Here is a 26632-nt window from a genome sequence, read left to right as displayed (position 1 = left end):
GTAGGGTACTGCCAACAGTACTGAGGGCACTCTGCTGAGCTATGGTGGTTTCTGCCTGCAGGGTAAGGAGATGGCATTTTACAGTCCTCTGCAATGGGGAAAAGAATAGGAAGATGGGAAGGTATATAGAAAAGGAAACCTTATCCACCCGTTGGTTTAATTTACTTTTGGAAAAGTATCAAGAATGGAGTTACAGCAGACAAAACTGCTCATGGTAAGCTTTTAAGAGGCTCTCATTTTTCGTGTGAGTACACAGAGGACATACTGGATCAGACAAGTTGTCCACCTCCTTCAGTAAAGCGTTTATAAAATTGGCTAGCTTCAGAAGAGCATGCCAGAAACTCTGCAGTAGGTTGTTACAGAGACAACTTGCCCACAGGGAAAATTTCCTCCTAATCCACAGACTGTTTTATGCCCTGAAACATATGAATTTACATCCTTTCGCAAAAGTCTTGGAATCTCTTTTTGTTTGTTTTTCTGCTCTTTACTGCAATAGTCGTGGATATTTTTGTTATTGCCCATAAAGGTTCTGTATATGCAGTATTAAAATATCGTGTAACACACAGATAAACATATGCTAGTTACTTTATCCAGAAAATTAGTACAAGTGTAATGTAAAATTATATATTTGTTCATGCTATTATTAATGGTCTGACACTACCAACACACTGTATTCTATACATATTAGCAGTTTCACTGCCATTCTGTATGAGCAGAAGATAAAAATTATATTATATGTGTGTATGCAAATGATGATGGAGGGTCTGGACCTGTGCTAAGTAATTTTCCTGTGCTCCTCTACTTTGTCCACTTCAGGTGACAGCCACTGAAAATTAAATGGTTTTCAATAAATTTCTGTAACCTGAAATGAATCCCTACAAGATAATTAGAGTATCTTGCACATAAAAAGTAATCATGTCCTCCACTTGTGAAGAATCCTCCATAGCTGATCCACATCCCTGGAGTGTTGGTCAAGCCAGATCTTAAATGCCCATGAGATGTAACATTCAGCTGAGAGGCATCACCATGTCACACTGCTCAGGGACATATCCTTTCTCAAGCACATGGTTTGGTTGGCTGCTCTGTGCAGACTGTGCTGTACTACTTTTTGCATTCCTATTCTTCATGACACTTGCTCCGCTGTGCCTCCTGCTTTTCTGTCCTGGCAGTCCACCCTCCTCAACAGCACTTGCTCGAGGACAAAGTGTGCCTTCCCCTATCTGACCACCTACATTGAAAGTTCTGTCATCACTAAGGGTCTGAGTATTCATTTTGTGGGGACATACTGTGTTCCAACCAGCTCAAGTCCCAGATATTTCAAGACCTACTTAAAGCTACAACTTACACATTAGCTTTTGTGAAAACATAAGCCTCATTGCCAGGCCTTGGATCTGGCAGAAAACTAGGCATTCCTACTCCAAAAGCCACAGGCTCATAAAGATACTACACTGACCCTGTATCAGGGTATCCTAATTCTCAGCACTACTTACACCCTGGGCTCAAACCTGTCCCATCACAGTCATGGGACTTTCAGTTCAGAGCACAAGCCAGGCAAATGCAAGTCTTCCTTAAGTCTGCATTGCAGAAATGTCTGAAATGAAACAACAAAAAAACACAGTCAAAAATAACTTTGACTTTGCATTTTCAGAGAAACACTTTTCTATCAACTAATGGGCCAGAAATCAGTAAATCTAATGAACTGTGATATTGATATTAATTGTCATTATTCCTGTGTATTACATAGACACCTAATTAGGAGTGCCTTTGCAATATAGTAAAGACATTCCCAGAGACTTACAATCCACAAAGGACGCCTATGAAGGATAAAGGAGAGGGAAAAAAATATTATCTTATTGATTTTAAGATGACAAACTGAGACAGATGACTGAAATACTTGGTTTTCGAGCCACTGACTTGGGGAGTCAGTTTTCACACCCGGTGATACACACAGAGCTCAACATGTGGTACAAAACCTAAGGAGGATCATTGCTTTGATATATTTTCATGTGCACCTCAGGATCAACGTTTCTCAGGCAGTGTTCAATAATTGGGAAATTATTTTCCTGTCCCACGTGAAGTTCTTAGTGCTTCAGCTTTGCATGGAGGTGACTGTAAGACCAGCTGAATTTTTCCATGAGAATTCTGAGAAAGCCCCAGAGTCGCTGCTCAGTCGTTTTTCAGGCATGTAAGAGGTAGAGGGTTGTGTCAAATCAGGCCTAAATAGAGTGTTATTCCTAGAGGGACTTACACACATGAATGGGACTCATTCCTCCTTGCACTCTCCTCAGTGCAGAGTTACACATACTTCTGGAGATCAGTTTACCCCATCCTAAGGAAAGCATGTAATCATCCTCTGGAATAGCTTATCTTGGCCTAATGTATTCTAGGTGTCTACAGATAAGGTTGGAGGATCCCACCCTTGTCCAGTGCACCTCAGGTGACCAACAGTTTACCAGCTGCTTTGCAGCGGTTCCCTTCTAGTCACCTCCACTGGAGCTACTTTGGTTTATGCAGATGGTGAGAGACCTTTGACATGGAAAGACTGACTAGGGCAGGACCTAAGACACCTGGGAAACCTTGGTCTAAATCTTTGTTTCATCTAAAGCATGATGGGGACTAGTCAACTATAGCTGATGGGAGTGCTCTAACCAATATAGTTTTCTATATTTTTTCCTCCAGTTCAGATAAAAACCCCACAAACTCAGTAGAGATCCTGATTACCTTTCATCACAACAGTTTTGTCATAACTTATCCTCTTGAGCAAAACATTCTTGACTGCTGTATAACTTTGCCTGATTTCTCCTTTGGTGCTCCTGACAGTCTTCTGGGGCAGCCCCCTAAATAAGCCTGCCAGGACTCTCCCCACAGAACATGTGTCTAGGTCTAGCATGGGGTCAATCAACACGCTGGTGCTTAGAGCTTCCTAATACACGGGTTCCAATATCCAAAGCTTTCCTGTTTCATCCAAAGGGTACTTACAGATCTTCTCCTTCTGAGTAAAACAGCTGTGATGCTGTGTTTCTATAATGGACTTTTACTCTGTTTTGTTTTCCATGCTGATCTGTCTAGGGGGGTTCAGGGGAACCTTCCTGCACCAAACCCCACCCATCCTCAAGCAGGAGAGTCCAAGGATAAGAACCTAAATTATTTCCTCACATCCTGAAAGCTCAGTGCAGCTTTACTATAGCTACTGTACAGGTAGTAACTGAGCCATGATGAGCATGACAGAAATTGATACATATACTTGGAGGATGACAGATTATTGATACATATGCTTGGAGGATGACAGACTATATATTAATGTAGAACTTTTCATGATGCAAAATACTGACTCTATGAACACATGAAGCTGCAATTTATTTACACCTTAGGTTTGTTTATAAAAAATGTCTTATGCATATATTTTACAGCAGTACCACTTTTAGTCCACAGATATAAATCATCTACTAACTAGCGTGGACACATAAGCTCAGTGAGATTCACTTTAGTGATGAGAAATATTATAAATTGCATCCCGTGAAGGTTTGGGTTCACAATGGGCTTGGTCCTGGGGTTTTGCAATGATGCTGCTAATACAATAAATATTCAGTAAAAAGGAAGAAAAAGGGGAAAAGCAATCCATGTCTTGTGGGAGTCTCTCTTCAGTTCCTTGCCTGTGGTGCCTTTTGCTTGAACATTGTTGTAGTAAGTTTTATCTACGTTTATCTATCTGTCTACACCAGAGGTTATATTGACCAGGATATTATTCCCCACCTACATCTAGCTTTGTCCTGGCTCTTAAATCTTCATTGTTACCTAATGCCTTGTCAAGCTCTACAGTGTTCAGCTCCTGGGTGCCTCAGTGCTACAGTACACCAAAGATTTGCATATAGCTAAATCACCCCATGAAAAATTCCCTTGGTGCCCATTTTCTACTTAAACTGGTGATTAAGTACCTCTATCTACTACAATTTGAAAAGCATCAGCATGTTCCTGGGTGCCTATTTCAGCTCATTGAAGAAGTAATTTAGTTTTCATGGGAAATGTCAAAATTTTATTGTTTTTTCCCCTCCAATGTTCCCCATGCTGTTTTGTTTCTTTTAGAGTAAAAGAGAGCAAAGACATATATTTCAATGACACTAACAAGAATAATAACAGAGGATAGATGGGGGGGGGGGGGGGAAGGGAGTACTTTATTAAAAAAAAAAAATCCTACACTACAATTAGCAAAAGGATTTTTATTGAAAGCTGAACAATTTCTCTCTCTCTCTCTCTTTTTTTTTTTTTTTTGTTATCTGATTTTCTCATCAATAACCAGCACATTTGGTAGGAAATCTGTATCTTGTTAAAAATATCTTCCAAGAAAAATTTTTCGGCAGCCAAAGTTTAGATATGCATATATATATATATATATATATATATATACACAAAGATATACTATTAGAAATACACTTACATGAAATGGTAAGCCTCAAAGTTAAAATATGTTGAACCATTTGAATGCTAGAGCTAAGGCTGATGGTCTTAATTTAATTCTCTTATGTATTTGCCTAACAGGACAGACCTGAATTCATGTACATTCTTTGGCCTTTGTACCCATTTGCTGGAACAAGGTAGCAGTAACTGTGGTAGATCTGGGCAGATGAACATTTTCTTTACCTTGAGGGAAACAGAGTCACTGTTCACAGCTGCTCCTGCCCCATTCCCTCTCTGGTTAACAGAACAGACAGCATGGCTGCACAAATGGGCAGCACCAGGGCTCTGCTTCAGCTGATGGCAGTGAACAGGTCAACCAGTGTGAGAATGGCTGGCTTCTGATGTGCATACCCAGCTCTGGACTGGACCATGAAAAGACATTTCCATCATATCCCCAAGCCTCTGACCTGTTTATAATGATGATACAATATAAGACCCCACTTTGTGGGTGGGTTTTTTTTCCTTTTTTCTTTTTTGCTAGATAGTAGCACATCTCAGATATGTTTTTTTCTGAAAATCAGCCAACTGGCCCAAGTATAAATGACACCCTAATGTGGTTAGCATGCTTTTAATACTTGAGCTAGTACCTGGCATGACATAGGATCTAAGTCTATACTAATAAATCAAATGACCAAATGGTTGATCATAGGCTTGGTCCCAACCACTGACACACTCCCTAGCAGAGACAGCTGCCATGAGCCGTGCAGAGTGGCAACCAGCTCATAGGCGGCTCATTGCTCTCTTACACAAAGCTGTAACCTGTCTACCATACATTTTGCATGTTTCCAGGGCTCAGTAGAAAAAACCCCAGGATTATGACAGCAAACAAAAGCAAGGAATTAAAACCGTCTGCAATCTCATCCATAAGCCTGGTCTCTACCTCAGAATTTGAAAATAGAAGGCTCCTGTCCCATGCGTTGGCCTTTAGGTATGGATCATTTCCAGACAAGGGAAGTGGAACCAGAGCAACTTCCACTTCCTTCTTTTAGGAGCCAGAAGATCCAGTACATGGACCTGATCAACACTGCTTGTTGCAATACCAAATACATGTAAATAAAAGTGACCTCTCTCTTATTTGGATTTCAAAACAATTGCAGATATTTAAGCAATAACTCAGACTCCACCCAAGAGGCATCAAGCAGCCAGTTTGAGACATTGACTAGCTAACACTTTCAGGGCTGTTGCTTTTTTTCTGACTAGATATCTGTAAATTATTTCCCCTTTCCCCTCGCATTTTATGCAGCTGTACTGTCTGTTTTGACTACTACCCACTGCCTCCTGATGATTTTTGGACCTGTTGAGTTCAACCAGGTTTTTGAATCAAAGAGATTCATAGAATCACAGAATGGTCTGGGTTGGAAGGGACCTTAAATATCATCTAGTTCCACCTTCCCTGCCATGGGCAGGGACAGCTCCCACTAGACAGGTTACTCAAAAGAAGATGATGTCTCAAATCCAGTGAAACACTTAATATTTTCATAACTGTTGGCAGCTGAGTGAAAGAATGCCTATAACCTCCTGTAAGACAGGTAGAGTTCAGTTCATGTATCCCATTTGGCAGCAGCTTTCAGTTGATCAGCAATGATGCACTGTCTAGCAGCTTTGCTGTGTCTTGTCTGGAACAGTGCTGTAGAGACTGTGTGGGAAAACTGCGTTATTCCAGGCAGAGCCTTAAAGAAGCAGAAAACACAAATCTATAGGAAAAGTCATTCAATTAATCTGACTGGTTTTAGCATCTAACCTAAGCTCTAGAGTTGGCTGGCAGGGGAAGACCAGGCTATGCTGGACATAGCAGTTTCTAATGCATTACTTAATTTCATCATGTCAATGCAGTGGCCTAAGAGACTTCGTCCTAAAATACGTATTTCAATAGTTTCTCAGGAAACATATATCTTTCCTCCCACCAGCTTTGAAGAACTGCCTTGTTGGGCACACTTGCTGGGCACGCCTCCAATGCAAGTCAGTGTTGTGTTAGTTTCAGCTATACTGAAAAGTCCTGTATACAATTGTAAAGTTCATTTTTAGACACATATTTAAGTGCGTATTTAAGCTATAGAAAGAAGTATATCTAAATACAAATCACTGCTCAGTTTAGTTAGAAATTATTTCACAGACTATTCCAGGCACATCCAAGAGAGCAAACATTACGCTTAAAGAATGTTACACTTAAGGATCTTTTTCATTTCGCTCGAATCAGCTGTATGCCTGCACATTGTTTCACCACTGTATGCATCAGCTTAGTGGGAAAAAAAATATGTACTGCATGTTCTCAGGCTCCAACTTGCTCATACAAATCAGTTTATCCAGAATAAGATTATGTTCTCCTTCTCCAAAAAGGGTATTTTCATGCCAGATTTCCACGACAAATCTGAAACATTTAAGGTATAGGATTATTTTGAAGACCAAAAAAAAGTTATATAAAAGGGAAAACTGGATTTCCTCACGTTCAAAGATGGCACAAAAAACATATGCTAGAAAGATGTTTAAAATGCCAGACTGTGCCTATGTGACTCAATCAAACCTGCAAAAAGGGAGGCTGCTGTCATGTTCTGAATGATGTGGATTAATTGGAACTTCCTCAGCTCTGTCAGCCCAGCAGCAGCTGAGGCTTACCCCTGTGGCTGCAGCCTTGGTCATTTCTTACCTTACACATGCGTTCGCTTTACTTCAGTGGGAGACAGTGTAGGCGCTGGTTCTGACAGCTTTAAACCAGAATTTATTCTAGAGTGATTAACTAATGCATTACTGTGAATTAAAGCCAGCTCATTCAGACATTGAGCGATGTAGATGGGAAAATAGAATAAACCCATTTTTGACCTCAGCAATGGAAAATTTCAGCCCACCCATAAGCATTTCAAGCATACTCAAGTGGGGTTGGCTAGAAAGCAACAATTCAGCCTAACAAAACCTGCAAGTCTGAACGTTTCATGGATTTTTCATTAGATATTTTTTGTTAGGATGAAGCCCATCCCAGAGAAGCCAGAGGAAAGCAGCTACACCTCGGAGCTGGGGAGGCTGCAGAGGAGCAGGTCTGGACAGAAAGAACTTGCCTTCCTCTCAGCAGTCCTCTTCGTGTCCACAGAGCTTTTGGCTGCTTCAGAGCTTCTGCTTGTGGGGGTTGAACCAATGCTGCATTCTGGACACGGGATGTTCCCATGCCAGCTCTGTTTGTGTAAATGAAAACTGGAGCTGAAGGAATGTGTAAATCCCTAGTCTCTTGGTGTGACCAGTACAGGCCAGGATACAAAATAGTCATGGTAGCACAGGCACACAAAAGAAAACTTCCCAGTTAATTATGGGTTACATTTGTTGGGTTTACATATGCCTCTAGTATACCTATGTAAAATACAGACTGTGAGCTTGTATTTTAGAGTTGCAGTAGACCTATCACATGTAGGCTTATAGCTCTGAGACATGCCTGTGGTGCTTGATCCTTACCCATTGTTAAATGTCCTGTTTGCTGCCACTGATTATTTGTGGTCAGACAGAACACATGTTCAAATAACGTATTGTGTTTCTGCTAAAGCAGTTATTTAAAAAAAAATCTGGTTTAGCCTTCATTTTTATTTTATATGTTCCAGCCTGTTCTCTTACTTGCAGGCAGACCCCAGACTTAGAAGATCACCCGTGCACATATTAAGAAATGGTGTATCTGTCAGGGTATTTATAGTCCAGCTGTAAATGAACTAGCTAGGGTTTTGTCGTAGCTCTACACTTTTATGACTTGTTTTACAATCTGTTGTTGTGTCAGTTCCCATATCTACTGTGACCAAAGAGTATCCTTCTGATAATGTATTATTAATAGCTATGCATTAATAATAATAATAAAGCAATAGCAGAAGTTATAGTTTTTATCTTTAAATATTCATGCATCAGCAAGGTAGAAACTCATTTCAGAATTAATATGTGAATGTTTCAAGCAAATGTAAATAATTATAGAGGCATACAATGGCAAAACATGAGTTCTCTGTGATGCATGCAGAATTTAGATGCAGCCTGTTTTATTCACAGTCTTAATATTTTAAATAACCAGAATTCTGAGTATGAATGCCCACTCATTTTAACAAATAATTTGCTGAGGATTTCCTCATATAGTCTATGCTGCTTAGTATCCAGAAAAAAAAACCAAGAACAGCAGATGCCAGCTGCTGAACTTTAGTCCTGTATTTCACACTGTGTTGAACGCAGAGGCTTCATATGAAGAAAATGATCAAGAACAGTGCTTCTATAAAAATGGGAACTATCGTATTTTGCTTTTTCAAATGAGAGAAAAACAGGGCATAATGAAAAAAATACATGTGACAATTACTTTTTATTATTACCTAACCTAACCCAGAATTCATTTCATCATAAATTATTGCCCAGGTCATTGCTTCAGAAATAACTGGAATTCTTTTTTTGGTTTTAGAAGGAAGTATCCTGGCTTACCTTGGTACACCGCCACTTGGGAGAAACTGTTTCAAGAAATCTATGGGTCAGGTTGAACTGACCTCCACAGGGTTATGGTTATGGTTTTACTACCCTTCTGGAAAATAGCCCTATTAGGTCAGGATCTTAATAATAGACTTTTTTGGTTTAGTCCATAGGATAAGGATCTGATTTTTATAAGAATATAAAAATGTCCATCTTAACTATGTTTGTCAAATAAACATGTAAATAAGAGCATAATAATTTGGAAATATGTCCTATGTTACACCATTAAGAATTTGGATGAAGTAAGAGGTGTTCTGCATGGAAAGCATTCCATGTTCAGGGTTCACATTAAAACCCAGAGTTCTTGGCATTTTGAAGTAGAACATGAACCTGTACTTACCCCGTCAGTATGAATAAAAGAAAATGAAGCCCATGTCAGATGAGTTGATTAGAAAAGTTAAAAGTTACAGAAAAGCTAATTGTACCACTGCTTTCTGGAAACTTGAAATGAGTCATTACCGATGAACTGCACTGAGAAACCCGTCAATGAAATTATCATGAAGCTAGGTTGTACTAAAGAGAAGACTCTACTTAAAGAGTACTTAGTCATAATATACGAAGGGAAATGACATTGTATGTTATCACAAATTGCACAACTGGGAAAAGAAAGGGTTAAAAAGACCCAGCAGCTCCTCTCCTTAGTTTAAAAAAAAAAATAATTCTTTTCTGTTTTACTCAGTAGGGACGTTTGTGTTTAGGATTGCATGCAATGAATATGCATAATATTTAGCTTTATTCTTGTCATTGTTTACAGTGTATGCTGCCTCTGCATTGACAAACCATATTTCCCATTTGGGACAAAGCACAGGGGATACCAGAGAAAGAAAAGAGTCAGTCTGGGTTTACCATTGCATTGAGATTGGGAAATCCCATGACCCAATGCTTTTTTTTTGCAGTCTCTTTGGGTCTTCTACCACGCAGCAAATTAAATTAAGCCAGGTAGAGAATTTGAAGGAAAATCCTCCGTTCCTCTGGCACAAAGCTCAAGTTGCTGGCTGGGTCTAGGGAATTTTGTGGGGATTGAAAGGGAACTTCCTTTGGAAGCTTTCCATCTACTTGTGTATCTGCATGTGTACAGATGGTGGGAGCTCTGGAGCTCTCCAAATATTCGCTGATTCACACATGCACTAAGACAGCTCTGCTGTGACTCGGCCCTTCTTAGGCTACAGCTGGAGAGGGGAATAATTCTCTTACACTGCCGTAAATGCCTACATTTCAGTAGGATGCAAGATATACATCTCCAGGTGAGCCCGGTGATTCAGGTGGGGGAAGAGGTGTTTGGCAAGGGGAAGACTTCTAAGTAACCTGTCATTGATGCAACCTTACTGCAAACACTTGCAGGCTGGGGCAATACCGTGCTGATCCAGCCACCACCTGCTTCAGAGCACTGGGGAGCTGACAAACCATACAGAGAGTCATCCTGTGCCCCACCCCCCCCCGTGTAATCTAAGCAGATAAGATCGGCAGAGGTGGGAGTAAGTGAAGGAGCAATTTACTCCAAAGCCACGTCACTGGTTGATGCAAAGGCAGAAAGACCTTGCAGAGTGGCCAAGAGAATCCTGCCTGCTAGATCACACAGTAGAAGCAGGCAGTAGCCACCTTTCCAACACAGTCTATCAGAAGTGTGTTATTGCACTTGTACCATTTAAGTAATAATATTTTGCCTACCCTTCAAGAAGCTGGGGAAATTGGAGCCAGGTATTTCTGATGTGGATAATTAAACAATTAGACTAAAATTCTATTAGTTTTGATTTCAAAAATGCATTTTTTTTCAAAGTTTTCAGAAGAGGCAATTGATACAGTTTGGCAATTACTGTTTGAGAGAGATGTGCGGTCTGAAGAAAGATGCCTTTCTACGGATGAGGTTGTGCTATAAGGTACCAGTGTTCCTTGCGGCTTGCTTATGCACTTACACATTTACTGTTTACACAAGTAGGATGTCTGCAACCAAAAGCAAATAATGAATTCACAATTCCATTCCCGTTAAAAAATGCTATGTTTCTAATAGGTAAAATTTACTTGTTAAGAAACCCTCCATATCCTCTCCTGGAAGGGAAGATGACCTTGCAAAAGCACGTAGATACTTTACACAAAAGGGCTGAGTTTATATCTCTTTTCCTCACATAATTCAGTGGAAAAATACAAACTGCTGTAATGAGGGTTATAAACTACCATTGCTGAAATCTGACTTTAAAATTTGGTTTATTTAGAACGTAGAAATACACATGAAACTTAATCAGCATCTCAAGTCACATTATGTACTCTCTGTTCGACAGGAACTGAGCACATAAATTAGCTGAACTGGGAGCTAGTCCCAGATCCATCCCTGCTTGGCTACAGCACCTTTTGCTAGGAACTTCCAGCAGGGGAAGCTCTTAGCACATCAGTGTCTTCACACTTCTTTAGCAGAGAGCAAAGTTGAGTCAAGATGGAGCAGGGGGTGGCGTGGGGAGGGGGGCAAAGGAAGGGAAGGAAAAGTCAACAGTGCCCTAAGTAGTCATATTAGAAAATTAGAGAAAAAAAAATTATTGTGATCAGATGCCTTTGTACACCTTAGAAGTTTGAATCATGTATGGACGTGGTTCGTAAGAGCAGGGAGACAAGAGTATTTTTGTATGAAACTTTGTGGCTCACAATACTCCTTCTGTGAGGGAACCGTGTCCAGTTTGGGGCTGACAGGCAGTCTACGAGCTTTGTGCCGCCACACTAATCCCTTGTCTGTGGGTTACTGAAAAACTACTTGCATTTTTGTTCCCAGTTCACCTTGGTGAAAAAACTCAATTCCACATATGATAAATCCAGTGTCTGCAGAAAGGCAGTCACCTAATTGCACAGTGAAGCAGAAGAAAGCCTTGCAAATGGTATACAATTTTCAAAGTGTTCCAAGCCTTAGGCAAAAGCCTTTCAACTGTGTCTAAAACTGAATGATAAAATATGTTGTACAAATTATCTGTGAACAGGAAACATGTGGTAGTGGCAGGGGACTGAAATGTAACACTTGTAAAGAAATGGGAACTGCCAGTCATTTATACCCTTTTACTTTTCTCTCAGTCACAAGTTCCATCATATTTTTTTTCACCATCAGTTGATGTTCAAGTTTATAATAAGACATTTATCAGATCTCACTAGGCCAATTACAGCCTTGTAGCAAAAACAACAAAAAATAATACCCCATATGAAGCTAAAGGTTTAGTTTTATTCCTTTCTTCGTACTTTTATAGAGTTTCTGTTTTATCATTGTGAGGATGTATGTGGATGGAATTTTGAAAGAGCTTCAGTACTGCAGAAACGCCTGGGATGCCAGTCACCTGCACTTTAGACTAAAGTAATCATAAGTCGAGAAAACTTTCTCAAGTCCTGTCTATAAAACAGTATTAAAAAATGAAATAGGGAGTGTGAGAGGAAGAAAAGGGAAATGCACAATTACTGTTCAGCAGGAATAATAAAAAAAAACACCACCCAAACACCTTCTATTCTGAAAGCTCATTTCTGCTTCCTTGCTCTTAAAGTTCCTGCAGTAATGGTGTATCTTATACCTTGTTTTTTAAAGATGTAGTCTTTATCACCAATACCAACCACTGTGCACTGTGGTCCTCATTGATGGAATTTTTTATAGTTTACCTCCAGAAGAACACTTCAAGGGTGAGGGGGAGACAAAAACTTTTACTTTTTTGCTTCACCTTGCACAACAAAAAGGGAACAATGTTGCCAAGTGTCAAGAAATTTTTTAGCATAAGTGAAACGTGAGATTTAAATGTAGAGCTTAAAAATGCCACCTGCAAGCAGCTGGAAAAAAACAGACAAAACCACAAAACAACAACAGGATTTTTATCCATGACATTTTTTAGATAACTGGATATATTTAGGCCTTAGTTCTTCAGAACATTAGAATACATAAATAGATAGAAAAGTGTGTGGCAGTCCATCCACAAAGCAAAGCTTTTAGTTAACTAGCTGAACACTCTAACCTTCATTTAAGACTATGTACTGCTGTTCTAATTAGACCGCATTAGGTGTCCTTGGTTTACTGTAGGGCCAGAACCGTTCATGTCTGTTGTGATAACATGGCTGGTGTAATTTGGTGAACTGGTGAACATGCAACATTAGTGTCTGTCAAATCGATTTCCTGCTGATATTTCCCCTTATGCATACAACACAGACAAGTACTTGAGAAAATAATTAAAATTTTGATCATATCTGAGATAAAAAGTCTTGCTTTCAAGTTTTGCTAAGAGAATCTTTCAGAGGCAAAAGAATTAAAGGTTTTGCATTATTCTGAGAGACTAATGAAGAGGTTGTGTGATTTAAAGGTTAGCTCATTGGGCTGGGACTCATTAACATAACCAGGCAAACAATAAGGTAGGGTTTTTTGATTCAGTGATCAAACCCAAGCATTTGGAAAAATCTCAAGCAGATCTTTAAGAACACTTCTGTCATTAAAAGAAAACCAAAGCAAAATAAAAAAAATGTGTGCCTTCCTTCAAGCCATTATTTATTTTTTTTTACATTTGGGTAATTTTTCGTGGAAGGATGGAAATAGAAAACAGTATTTTAAATTGAAAAGGCTAAAAATTGTATTCACAACTATTTTATCACTTTTCAAAGGAAGTTTGAAAGTACTTCAAAAATATCACAATAAAATCTTTGTAAACAATTTTAATGTTTCCCCTCCCTTCCCATTTTGTGGCCACAAATTTTTACTGCTGAGAATTTGCAACTGGTTTTGCTCCCTGTAGCTGTGCCTGTACTGCAAACCAGTAAAAACTTTTCAGCCAGGATCCAGGCTGGGATCTGCTAGAGACCACAGTAGCTGCTTCCCACGTTGCATGTCTGGATTTGTTTTGCATGAAAACCAGGAAAGCATGAAGCAGTGATTGTGTCTGTCTGGCTTTTGCTCTGAATTAGACCCAAATGGATCCGGGAAGCATTCCCGACTTCCCCATTATCAACATAAGCTTTGAAATATTAGGATTTTTGTTTACTGGGTTTATTATTCATCTTAAAAAACCTACATGTTAAGTTCTGAAATAAAGGTCTAATTCTATTATTTGATAGCTACATGCCTTCTGGTCAGTCTGTATATCTATGGGCTTTATTTTGCCTGTCTGCACAGTGGGAATAATAATAAATGACTGCTTCCTTTGAACAGAGCTTTGAAATCTTTAGAAGAAAAAGGCCATATAACTATACTTGACTGTTCTGAATTATTTGTGTTTTTTCTCTTTCTCCTGCTAATTCCCATTTAACTTCAGCTTTTTTACAAGAACAGAGAAAAATCTTTGCTTCTGAAAACTTTCAGTTCTACCTACTTCTTCCCTAGACCTAAGTTCCTAAATATATGGAAGAAAAATTCATTGAAGGCTAGTAGACATAAAGATATTCACCTTTAGCTTAGGAAATGCTTGAGCCATAGAGTGCTGCAATCTAGCAGAATGTTTGGACTCCTGTTGTGATGCTCGTCCTTTCTGGCACTCTTCCCTTAGCATCTGATATTGCCTGCTTCTTTTCTTTTTGATAGTGTATTACTCTGCCACATCAGAGGCTGGAAAATCATGTAAATATCTGGAGTCAAATCTCACTGCCAGCTACTCAAACATCTGACCCCTTTCCATCCAAGGATGCCCTTTCCTTAGTCCCAGACTCAGCCACTCTGTCAAAGAAGCAGCATTACCAGAAGATGCTGGAATTGGGCCTCATGTTGGTGTTTTCCTGGAGTGATAGACCTCTGAAAGATGCTTCAGGCTTCCAGGTACCAGTTCATACACATGGTGATGCACTACTGCTGTAGTTGCCCAGTGAACTCACTGGCTTCCCCTTGCAATTCCAAAACTACTTGTCCATCATTCTTTGCGGGATTTTCTACACATTCATCACAATGTACTGCACCTTCACCTGCCCACAATGAGCCCAGGGTCCAGCTTTAAAACCACATTAGAAGCTCAGGAACTGAAATACAAATTTGTTTTCCTTCTGGAAGAATGTTGCCTGCTTCTGGAGACATGGTATTGGACTTGTTGGTTCTTGCCTCTGCTACTGTATGGATGTTCTTAGACTCCTTGCATCAGGTTTCAAAGTTATTGGTGGGTCCTTGCGAATGGAGACAGAGAAAGCAGAACATGCTTCAGTTAAGTAGTTTTTATATCTAACTTTATCCCTCAACACACACAAGCACGTGAAACCACAGGTGCCCCAGTCATGTTATTTCTTTGCAGGCCACCTTCACTTTAAAACTCATCTCCTAATGCTCCTACCTAATAATCTCAAAGTAATGACATCCCCAGGTACCAGACTGTTCTCTCTTTCTCCTGAGGAATGTGATTGCTTTCAAGGGGAAAACCAGCTCTGTGTCATACAGGGATAAGCAGCAGAAAAACTGCATACGTGGTGAAATTGGTGGTGATTGGTTGTTAAAGTCATTTGAGAGGCCAAAAACATCTTGCTTGGCTTCAGGTTGCCTCTACAGAAGAGTGCAGTTGGCCTCTTTCTACTATATCTACCAACCCCATTAGGATGTTTTTAGTACCCTGGCTACTTTTTTTTTTATTATTCTTTGGACTCTTATGTTTTGGAATACAATATTTTAATAATGATTGTCTATTTGTGTGTTTGGGTTTTGATGAACTCTCAGACTGTGGCACATGGACAAGTGGTTGTCTACAAATCACTTTTTGGTTATTATAATGGGCCAGTGGGCTGTATGATGTTGTCCCTTGACCTTGTTCCAGATGGCAAGTGTCACTAAAAACCCTCTAAAACTCTAACTACTTGCCTAATAATGCAATTGCTACACTTGCTAGTGAGATGCTACATGATCACATATGGGAAAGGAGCTGTTCATGAGTCAGCGTCTCTAATAAGGTGTGTCATCATGATGACAAATCCCTGCATGGGGTGTCATGTGTCTAGTGAAGTGAAAAGTATTACGAATCTATTTTCTGCAGTCTGCAGGTGTAAGGAATATGCTCCTACCTTCAACTACTGAAGATGGACTAACATAAAGCTACCACAGGAAAAAAAAGGTTGTTGTAAAAGGTAGCCACTTTGAGTGGGATTCTCTGAATAGACAGATAAATTCTGCCTCATACAGACTCTGCTGAAGGAAAATAGAGGAAAGTATGTGTGTCGCTGGAAGGGTACATCACTATAAAACAAAGACAGACTTTTCGTAAGGATATGCCATTGCTCAAAAAGAAGTTCCATGGACCCTGGCACCTGTTGTATATTTCAGGATATTGTAATGAACAGCCTACACTGCCATCAGGTAGTTCAACAGAGGGTTTTTTTTTTGGAAGGTGACAAATTATCACCTTTCACGTGTACCACATATACCTGAAATTTTGACCCAAAATATCTCAGGAACCTGAAAGAGTGTTGTTGCTTTAAAGGTAAAAGCACACTTCCAAAGCACAAGCAAAGTCACTTAACAGCTGAATTAACAGGCCAAAGTATTGTTAATTCTCTGTCTGAGAGGGGAGCTAAATTCAGACCTGGTGAGGCAGATGTCTCATGCTGTGGATGCTATTTACTTTTCCTGCGTTCTTCTTGCAGTGCCTGGAATATCCTACAGTAACTTTAAGCAGCCTGTGTTGGCTGGTATACACATTATAGCAGCAAAAAGGGTCTTGCTTCAAGCTCAATAGGAGGCTGAAGCATTACAGGCCTTTGAGAGGGAAGGAGGCCTAAGAAATGGGATAAGAATACTGCTGCATAACCAGGAACCCCCACGTGAATAAGATTAACTAATGTTTTCCCCAACTTCTACCAAGTGGCTTTGCTAAATGACTAAATACATAATGCCATTTGATGCAAGCTAAATTCTGTGCTGTTTTTCAAATCCCAGTTTGAAAGAATGCTACTCCTGAGAATGCTACATGGCACAGTGGGCCAACATGTTTTTACAATAATGATAGTTTACATTTTTATTAATAATTTAATTCTGAAGTATCCAAAAATGCTTCATAAAAACCATACATAGAGTGTGGCACATGCGCTATCAATGGAAGCAAGGCAGGGCAAGGATGGAAAACTTCATGAATGTTTACATAGGTGAGATGGGTATCAGTTCTTTTACAATTGAATACAAAACAGTCCAATGGAAGAGAGCAAACTAAACCAAATCTATCCACTAGGAAAGGAGGACCTTTCTTTAAAATTGCTGCTTTGGGATTGGGAGCTGGTGGTTTTAAAGGAATATATAATCAGGCTTGAAACAGAGGCTTATGAGATAATTTTTACTTCAATTTTCTTACAAGAACAGCTAAATTCTCAATCGTTTTGCTCTGCAATGTTGTATTGAAGGGAGAATAGAACAGGTGTTAGGGGATGTTTTTAGCCTTGGATGAAACACTGGAGAACAGACACATGCTTAGCTGCTGCTGTTTTAAAGCTCAGCCTCCAGCTTCTTGCTGAACCCATAGAGGATTCAGTGAGTAGATATAAAAAATAGATGTTCATACTACGTTGCAACTTCAGCAGGAAAAGACCCTATTTCTGTACCTTCTGCATCATTCCTGTAATTCCCCACAAGCACCCAGGATATTTACATGCTGTTTTGCTCTTTATCTACCACATGAGTGACCCAGGATGCCTGCCTGGTGCTCTCTTCCCATGTAAGTGACCCGAGATCCCCCTGCTGTTACACACACACACAGAGTCCTCCTTAAGTGAGTTCCTCTTTATTCACGCAAAATCTCATTGATGTCAGAACTCACGTAAGAACCAAATATAAAATGCTAACAAGATAATACCTTCATAAGAATCAAAGTCTTTAACATCCTGAAGGAATTGAAGATTAGTGTAGTACCTTGTAGATTCCTTCAGCCAGCTGCACACCAGAAAAAGAGAAGACAGTGCTGCTCAAGATGTAGGATTCATCTAGACCTGCTCCCAGCACTTGACCCCAAAGCTTTAGAGTTCCAAAAGCAAAGCTGTCCTGCCAGGGATTTCCGAGGGACAAAATGCAAAAAGTAACGGAGACCAGAACTTTGTCTGGCTGACACTGATGCCTGTGTTGAAACCCAAGCTGCAATCTTGCATTGCACCTATGACTGATGGCACAACGCACTCACACTTCCACTCAAAAACACTATTTCTCACTCACCTATGTTTTAAATTCAGGTTATGCAGTGCAGAGGATGGAGCCAGCCTGCTGTGCTCTGCCCCAGCAGTGGCTGCATGCCAGTTCCCCGTGAGCAACCCTCCTATCTGCATCACTGTTATAACTGGTGCTATTCTATCACGATGCTTTCCCTCATTTCTGCTGAGAAGGTTTATCAGAGGTCCCTTCAGACTAAATCACTCTTCTGTAACTTCATGAAGTTTAAAAAATATAATTTAAACCTAGAATCATATTTCTGTCTCCATCTTCTGCAAAGAAGCTGTCAATTAGAGACACCAGGTGGGAAAAAGATCACTGAAACCAAAATTAAATCAAAACATAGATTTTTCTGCCTGCTGAGGAGTTGGCGAGCATGTTCGCTATTCTTTAGCTGGCATAACCAATTTAGTGTGAGGGACAACTATTGCACTCTTAGAAGGTGAGAAAGTTTATATGTTGTATTGCCATACAGTGCTATCCCAGAGAACCAAAGTGATGGTCTGGGGGAAATGAAGAGTACCAACAGTTCTCCAGTTTGCTGAACAGGGTGGTTTGATGCCTGAGACAGCTACCAGGAGGCTCTGGTTCTGTCCCCAGGTGAGATGTGACTTATACTGTAAGCAGGTAAAACCAGTTCTTCTTTTTGGTTTTCTGTTTTGCTTTCAAGGTTCTGTTTACCAGCAGCATTAGTTACACTGGGACACACACACACCCACACACCACTCCCACCCCCAGTTTTGGTACCTGTCACAGCTTCCTCTGGGACAATTTGCAGCAGTGTTGAAATAGTGTCTTAAAAACACACGTACACACAAATGTATGCAAAATCTTGCTCAATGTATTTGTTTCAGGTTTCCTAGCTGATAAGGATAAAATCACAAATGGTCCAGAACTATGGGCCTTAGTAATACTTTTGTAAAAGTTTTCAGACTCTCTTCCCAACTCCTCTCTCCTGACAGGGAGAAGAAATGTGCTCTGATCACCTCTATCTTCTTCCCTGGCTCTGTCTGCTGTCTTTTTCTCCTGTGTGTTGACTAAGACTTGGTAAAGATCCAGTGTGCTCAGTCTAATTCACCCACCTAAACTACTTCTCTAGAAAGTCTAATCCCCTTTCTTATAGTCTGTAGCTTTTGGAAAAGTAAATAAACTATTCTAGTCTAGATAGAGCCTCATTCCTTGCCCAACCATTATTATCTTAACTTCATCGTTACTTGTAATTTTCTATTTTACAGCTTCCTTTGAATATCACTACAAAGGTAGGAAGACTGATGTAATTTACATAAATGAAGTAAAGTAGTATTATTCAGATGCATGCAAGATATAGGTAATATTTATATAAAAATAATGCAAATGTTTCCTAGATGTTGTCAGTATGTTTACTACAAAGTTAAATTTACTTTTCCGGGAAGAGAGCTGTGCTGGGGCTTAAAAGCCATGAATGAAGCTTTGTCTGTAGAAGAGAACAGAAGAGGGTGGGTAGACAGCCAGATAGACAGACAGACTGACTAAACTAAGTTATCCAAGCAGTATAGATAAAACATTTTTATAGATAAAACAGCATGAACACGCAGAAGAGCAGAGGCAAGGCTCTACATTTTTAGGCTCTAAATTATTAGACTTAAATTGAAGGATAAACCAGCTCTTGAAGGGGAAGAAGAAGCCATCAGGGTACAAAGTCTTGAATCAAGCAGTAAGTCACCAGGACCAACAGCTATCAGTTACAGACAAGATGTGAAAGCGCTGGCTCACGTAAACCTTGAAGAAGAGAGATTTCCTGATACCCTTTATGGAATGTATTCACTCTTAAGGAAGAATAAAATTTTGGAGGCCTTTCTTGTACTGTGAGAGAGAGGAATAACTACACTTAACACTGTTAATGATGCACTGTTGTCAGAATCAGAAGAACCCTAAATATACCATATTCAGTGGGCTCCAGTGGCAAAATGAGTATTTCACTGTTACATGAACAGTAAGGGGTCTATTAAGCAGTTACACCTGTGACTATCTTTAAGTATTTGAATAGTTCCACTTGCTATATTGGGATGAATCATGTGAGTGATGCTACCCACAGGTACATTTAAAAGTATTGATCCTAAGGGCATGTCATGAATTATTCCACTAATTCATAAACTGATCATTAGGAAATAAGCTGCTTGCAGAGATTCAAGTATAAAGTTTTTAAAACAACTTATGAGTGAACCTAAAAGCAAGCCATTCTTTAACTTTAAATCCACATATTTTTTTTTAAGAAACAAACAAACAAACAAACAACAAAAACAAACCCAACAAAATATACTGATTACCCATTAGGCTTCCCCTTCCCTTCCTTTATTTACTGGAAAAAGCTTGCAAGTCCTGTGGAGCACCTCAAGATTGATGATCTAACCCCAGAAAAGCTATGACTAGACTTGCAGCTCTTTGCTAAGCAAAATGGAGAGGCCTGCCACGACATACATTATTTAGTATGGATGAAATGTGCTGGACATTACTTAGACTGATCTAGCGTTCATCCAGAGCCACAACGTTGGAGAAGTAGTAATCATGATCATTGGTGCATGGAGAACTCGTTTATCACTACAGAACCACAAAAGAAAGAGCCCATTTGAATCTTATTTTCAAGTGTGCTTTGAAGCGCTAAGGTTAACAAATCCTTTAGTCACATACTGTACAGCCCTAATCGAAGCTTTTTCTACTTGGTCCTGCAGAGTGTGTCTTTTTGAATGAACCCCCTACAGAAATAAAAGGAATAGTGTAACTTTGAAACTGCACTTCTGTTTGAAACTGGTCTACCTGCTTTGTGACGAGTAGTCCAATGATGACCGCAAATGACAGGTTAATTTTACTGTTTGTTCAACATGTGAGTTTGACAGCTTTTTCTATATAGGTGGTGTCACCATCTTCCCTGATGGTGTATGTCTTGTTCAGCAACCACGAAGAGCAAATGTATTAGAAATAATCAGCAACTCAGGAGCACACTGACAGAAAGACAACAGGGAAGGCATAGACCTACCTGCAAAAAATTTATGTTATTTTTCACACAATCTTTTATTAAAACCGAATTCAAACCTCAAAAGATTTTTCAGATTAAATTTTTAAAACAATGTTCAATTGAACCTTTTTCATAAGCTTTGTCTCAGCCAGGGCAGAAGGGGCTTTGCAAGAACTCTGTAATAAAACTTTCGTATTTAAATTCCCTCCTCAGTTCATTGAGATCAAGAGGCCTGACTAACATCTGAATGTTTGGAATTGAAGTCACAGCAAACCTTTCACTTGCCTTCCAGACTTCATTCCACTTTTAGTACTAAAAAGTTATTTGACCTCAATGATTTATTTGCTTCCCCTCTTCTCCTGTAACTAAGGATATTTAGCAAAACAGATATCTAGGGGGGTGGGAGCCTGTGGGGGGTAGAAGAAAAAAAAGAAGACTCTTAACTATGCATTGGTCTAATTTTACACATAATTGAAATTACTGGCCAAGAGTGTCAGCAGTCCTTGCTTGGCACTATGATACATAACTCAGGCTTGAAGATAACCTCACTCTGATTTTATATCAAATAAAATTTTACTTGATTAACCATCCAGAGATACAGTGCCATGACCTCCCTTTCCTTTTCTTTCATTCTTGTCATTCCTTTCTCCTACCTCACCATTCTTTTCTTTTTTGATCTTTCTCTTTTCTACTTCATTACTATTTTCCTTCCTTTTAAAGATGGTCTGTCAGTATTTCATATTTTTCATGTTATTCAGTATTGATGAAATAGACATCCTTGAACTATTTATATATCCAGTTGGCAGGTAGGTCAGATGAAAAGAGCTTAGTATTTAGCGGGAAATGCTCAAGTCTCTGGGTGCAATTCTGTCAAGATGAGTGTGCATGTGTGTGTTCAGCAGCTTTCGGTCAGACTTCCCGTGTGTGAGACGATGTGGTGCCAGCCAAGCTAACAGCCTCTACAGAAACACTCGAGTTGAGGGATGACTTATGTACTGATTTTATGACCATGTCTGTGTTATCTGGGAAACCCCAAAACACACTTCCATTACAGCTCTGCAGATCCCATGCTTCAGTTTCATGGAAAACAAGTTGTAAGAGAATTTGCACCCTGAAATGGTGCCACTTTACAAGTGGTAATCTAATTAATGTTAATTGTGAGTGTTTGGGCTGTGCTCTGAAAACACAAAAAATTATATAGATGCTAAGTATCATTAAGTACTTTTGGAAGCATTTGTTCTTTCTGGGATTGTCTCTGACAGTTAATTTCTTGGGGCGCATTTTCAACAAGCACCTTTTAGGACAGCTTGCTCAAAGTATAAACTGATTCTAAGGTTCAGAGATGAAAAATCCTGTAGAGAAATTTATACCGAAAAGGAGTTTTTTGTTTCTAGGAGAGGAAAACAGCATGCCTAGCCATGTCCTGAGCACAGCCATAATGTCAGCATCTCTGAATAAACAAATGTAAAAAGAATCACTGTGTGAATTTTGATTCTACTTTCTTTTCAAGTCAGCAATATCCTCTGACAAAAAGAGGGTGTCACCAACTTGCATTTCAGGGTTGAACAACCATAATAACACTTAAAGCTGGAAGAGATCATTTACTCTTATCTTTTACATATTACACTCCATTAAATCTCACAGTTGTAGCTGTCCTTTCACTGAGTCCCACAGCTTGCATTTCATGAAGTCATGCCTCCAGAAGGGAACGGGTGATACCAGGGTACTCCCAGTGCCCACAGCCCTGCAGTGTCAGATGATTAAATGCGTTATGCTTGTGCATTACTACCAAAGGTGGGGATAAACTCTGGACTCTAGACAACTAAACGCGGTTGTCTCCATGTGAGCTAAGTACAAAAGTTTCCACAACAATGTGGATTTAGTCCATACAGTTGAAGGTGTCTAGGGAGCTATTCAGTTCACTATAAAGGAAACATCTACCCACATTTGGTCAGCTCAGCTACATCCTGGCCTTCCTGACCTGTCTGGGTTGGTTCTCTATTAAGTGTAGTGGAAACTACCAGCTTACATGTAGACACATATATTTAAAATCGTAAACCCCATAACAATCTGAAAACAGTTCCCTGGGAATTCCATCTTCTGTGCTGCAGAGAGTAATAAAAACCCTTAAGGCCTCCACAAATACACATTTGTAGAGAAATTCTTTCTTCACACCAAGTCTAGAAATCCTAGCAAACCTAAGCATGGGAAAGTATCTGGTCAATTGATTAGTCCTTCCAGACTTTTGGAGATGACTATTCATGCCTATCAGCATGAGATTTCATTGTAGTTTATGTCCTAATATGAAGTTGAAAATGTCCTGATGACAATGCAAAGCTTCCTGATCTTCTGTAAAGAAAGAGAATGAAAAAAGAATTTCACAGGTATCTGTTCACAGGTACCAAAGGTGAGAGGGTAAAAACACAGCCATGTCATCAGAAAGCCCAGGCAGCTCTTCTTGTGGAAACATTATACAACACTAGCATTTTGAAGGTTCTAATTTGAAAGATTCCAGGCAGTGGCAACTCTATTTACACATACTAAGCCATTCCAGTGTTTAATTAGCTTCTCCACTAGGATACTGAGTCTTATTTCAAGGCTGAAGCTAATATAATCTTCCTGCTAATATATCTTTTAATATCTCAGTTAGATTGAACCCCCCCTCACATGCCCCAATATTGCTTCTGTCTTTCTATAGACAGTGTTCAAATTCTTTCTTATCTGCCTCTTTGATAAATCGAGTAGGTTGAGCTGCTTGACTTCTTGTTGTAAGAGATGTTTTTCAACTTCTATCTCTGTAAAGGAATCGGCCTTTTTTTTTCCTTTTACTTCATAATTTTACTTAATTTTCCCTTTTTCATATCATCAAATATGTATTTAACCTTTTTTGCAAAGAATTGCAATACATGTGTTAGTGACATTTTCAGGATCTGGGTATTGGCAGCTGGTTTTGCTAGCACTTGTGTTTTTATATGCCTGTGATATTTATTGAATTTACCTGTGCATATGATAATGCATAGTGCGAAATAATACATGATGACTTGATGCCATGGCTTTCACATCTATATTTTCATTGTGTAATAAAGCACACATACCACATGTCTAAGAGTCTGGTAAGCTCATTGTATAACTGTGTATTGCTGCAGTCTATGTATGGAGTTTCTAGTACCATGTGAAATGCAAAATACTCAGTCGTTATTTTCTACTGAAGAATAATTTCCATGTTTATTTTAAAGGACTTGAAATCACAAAGAAAAATCAGCAAGTAGACCACATTGTACATTTAAAAATCTATGTTTGTGTTTTCAGCGGCAGCAGCCAAGATCCTGGAGATGTTTTAAATGATCCAGGTGAGTAGAAAACTAATTCAAGCTGAGATTATTTTTGTAAACATTTTGTAAACATTTGGTAACATTTATTTCCTGTCAAAGAAGACCGCTAATATCTGTGTATCCTCAAATAAAGTATCTATTGATTTCAACTCCTGTTAGTAAATTTTTTTCATTGTTTCTCAATTATACAAATGATTGAGTACTTTAGACATTTGGGAATCTTCAGAGATGTGTCACTAACAATTTATATATGAATTTCATTAATTCAGTGAACTGAGTCCAAATAGGATAATGTGACTTTTAAGATCTCTGAAATAAATATCTGGATCCATTTTCAGCAGGCTTTTGGTAGTAATACAAAATTATTGGTCTGGCCATTCTGTAGAATAACTAGATTACAAGGGTATTTCCTTGTAATTTTGCATCTAGGTAGAAAAAGTGTAAGGGACAGTCAAACAGAAAGAAAAGCATAGTGGACAACTGAGCAGTAATTCATCCATGAAGTTATTAACTGACTATATGATATAAACAGAACTATATGATATAGACTATATGATATAAACAGAACTATATGATATAGACTATATGATATAAACTATATATGATATAAACTATATAAATATGATATAAACTGTATAAATATGATATAAACTATATGATATAAAGCAGAAGACAAATTAGAGTCATATCTCTTTCACACTGCAAACGACTAAAAGCTCTTCCATGTAGACAATAGGCTATTAACTCAGAACTGAAAGGCAAGAAGAACTAGACTTTGTCTGTTGATTTTCTTCACAGTCAAGAAATTATGAAAGCTTCATTCTCAACCAGGTTGAAAATCAGTCTGGATTTGTTAACATTAGGAGGAATCATCTGTAATATATTTGAAAAAAGAGACCAGTACTCTAGTAATGATCCCAGAAATTCCCATCCAGTTCTTATTTGCTCTTGCCAAAAGATCTAAGGTTGACATGGACAAGAGCAAGGCAGCTCACTCTAAACCCTCTATAAAACTCAGTGGATATAGGTGATATTCCATAACAGTGAACTGGCTACTTGTTAATGTAGTGCAGACAATGCATATATGTGTCTGTGAATGATAACTCCAAAGCAAGTACGGCAAGTCTAAGAGTTGTTAGGACACCTGTGTTCCAGGATAGCAGCAAAGATACTATCACAATTACTAATAAAAAGAATTTTAAATTAAGCCTCAACTACCAGGCTTGTTATACAGTTGTTATTTCTAGTGGTGAATATTTAAAGCTAATGGTGGAAGCAAACATATTTTTTTTTCCTTTGATTTTGCTTATAAAGAACAGGAGAGTGCTCATTAGGACATATGGAAAAAGAAAATAACTTGATAAAATGCCCAGGGACACAGAGAAATACAATGTATAAAATCACTCACGTGAAGAGGATATTTTATTGTTGTCATTTTCCTAAGGAAAAAGGAAAAGCACTTAAAAATATGTATACAAGATTAGAAATACACATGAAATTCATAAGGAGGGTAAATTGTTCTGTTGTGCCATAGAATTTAATCTCTGCTTCAAAGACGGCATGCCTTGGGATAAGTTAAACCCAGAGCTCTGGCTAGTATAAATGACACCATTGCAGAAGCATCAGCCTTCAAGTCCCCTCATAGAGGACAGCGCCGAGTACATCAGTATATTGCATGGGCAGAAAAATATAATATTGTTGAGCCCGTGCAACTAAGAACAAGACTAACTACAGCTTCATTGTATAAAACAATCACAAGGGATGGTTTAAAAAAGAAATCTGGCCTTTTATCAACAGAAATCATCTTTAAAAAAACTGTTTCAGTGCAATAAACATAGGTCTTGTCTCCAGCTTCTCAGTAATTAACTAGCTAAAAGGAAAACGATCTTTTAAGGCAGAAATTTTTGGAGGTTTAAAAAAAAATATTCCAGGCAAAGTGTGCCAGCTGAGGTTGAACACTTGATGGGGCCTGGTGAGATCAAAGAACTGGAAAGAAAAAACTGTGTTGGATACATAGGAATGAGCTGCAATTACAAGCTAGACAGTCCTTAAGCTTAACACAGCTTAAGCACAGCTGGAGATGGCATTGAGGCTCCTTACCTTAGGAGAAACACCAGCAAGATGGCTTGAACCAGAGGCACAGTCTCTTCAGGTTCAGCTCCGTAGTCCTGACAACATGCAGCATGTCAGCAGGAAGCCTGTGGAAGTGCCACAAAGACCTTAATTAACCAATGTCATGCTGCTGCTGGTGCATGCTTCTGGTATAAATCTGCTTCTACCAACTCT

The 26632-nt window shown here is 39.0% G+C and overlaps 1 protein-coding gene and 1 long non-coding RNA gene across 2 annotated transcripts in view; one reads left to right on the top strand and one right to left on the bottom strand.

The window, feature by feature from the left end:
* Positions 1 to 20199, top strand: part of TMEM182 (transmembrane protein 182) — a 101549-nt gene extending 81350 nt beyond the window's left edge. The window contains exon 6 of the mRNA XM_080377243.1: positions 5 to 20199. Coding sequence (XP_080233369.1) covers positions 5 to 109 — 105 coding nt within the window. The 3' untranslated portion in view covers positions 110 to 20199. The remainder of the gene's footprint in view (positions 1 to 4) is intronic.
* Positions 20200 to 20279: 80 nt separating this feature from the next.
* Positions 20280 to 26632, bottom strand: part of LOC308059624 — a 42024-nt gene continuing 35671 nt past the window's right edge. Inside the window, exon 2 of the long non-coding RNA XR_013926354.1 lies at positions 20280 to 26544. This is a non-coding gene — a long non-coding RNA (uncharacterized lncRNA). The remainder of the gene's footprint in view (positions 26545 to 26632) is intronic.

The sequence above is a fragment of the Falco punctatus genome (genome assembly GCF_963210335.1).
Source record: "Falco punctatus genome assembly, chromosome: 2".
Taxonomy (NCBI): Eukaryota; Metazoa; Chordata; class Aves; order Falconiformes; family Falconidae; genus Falco; species Falco punctatus.
The sequence above is the reverse complement of the archived record's forward strand: the minus strand, read 5'-3'. Positions and strand labels throughout refer to the sequence as shown.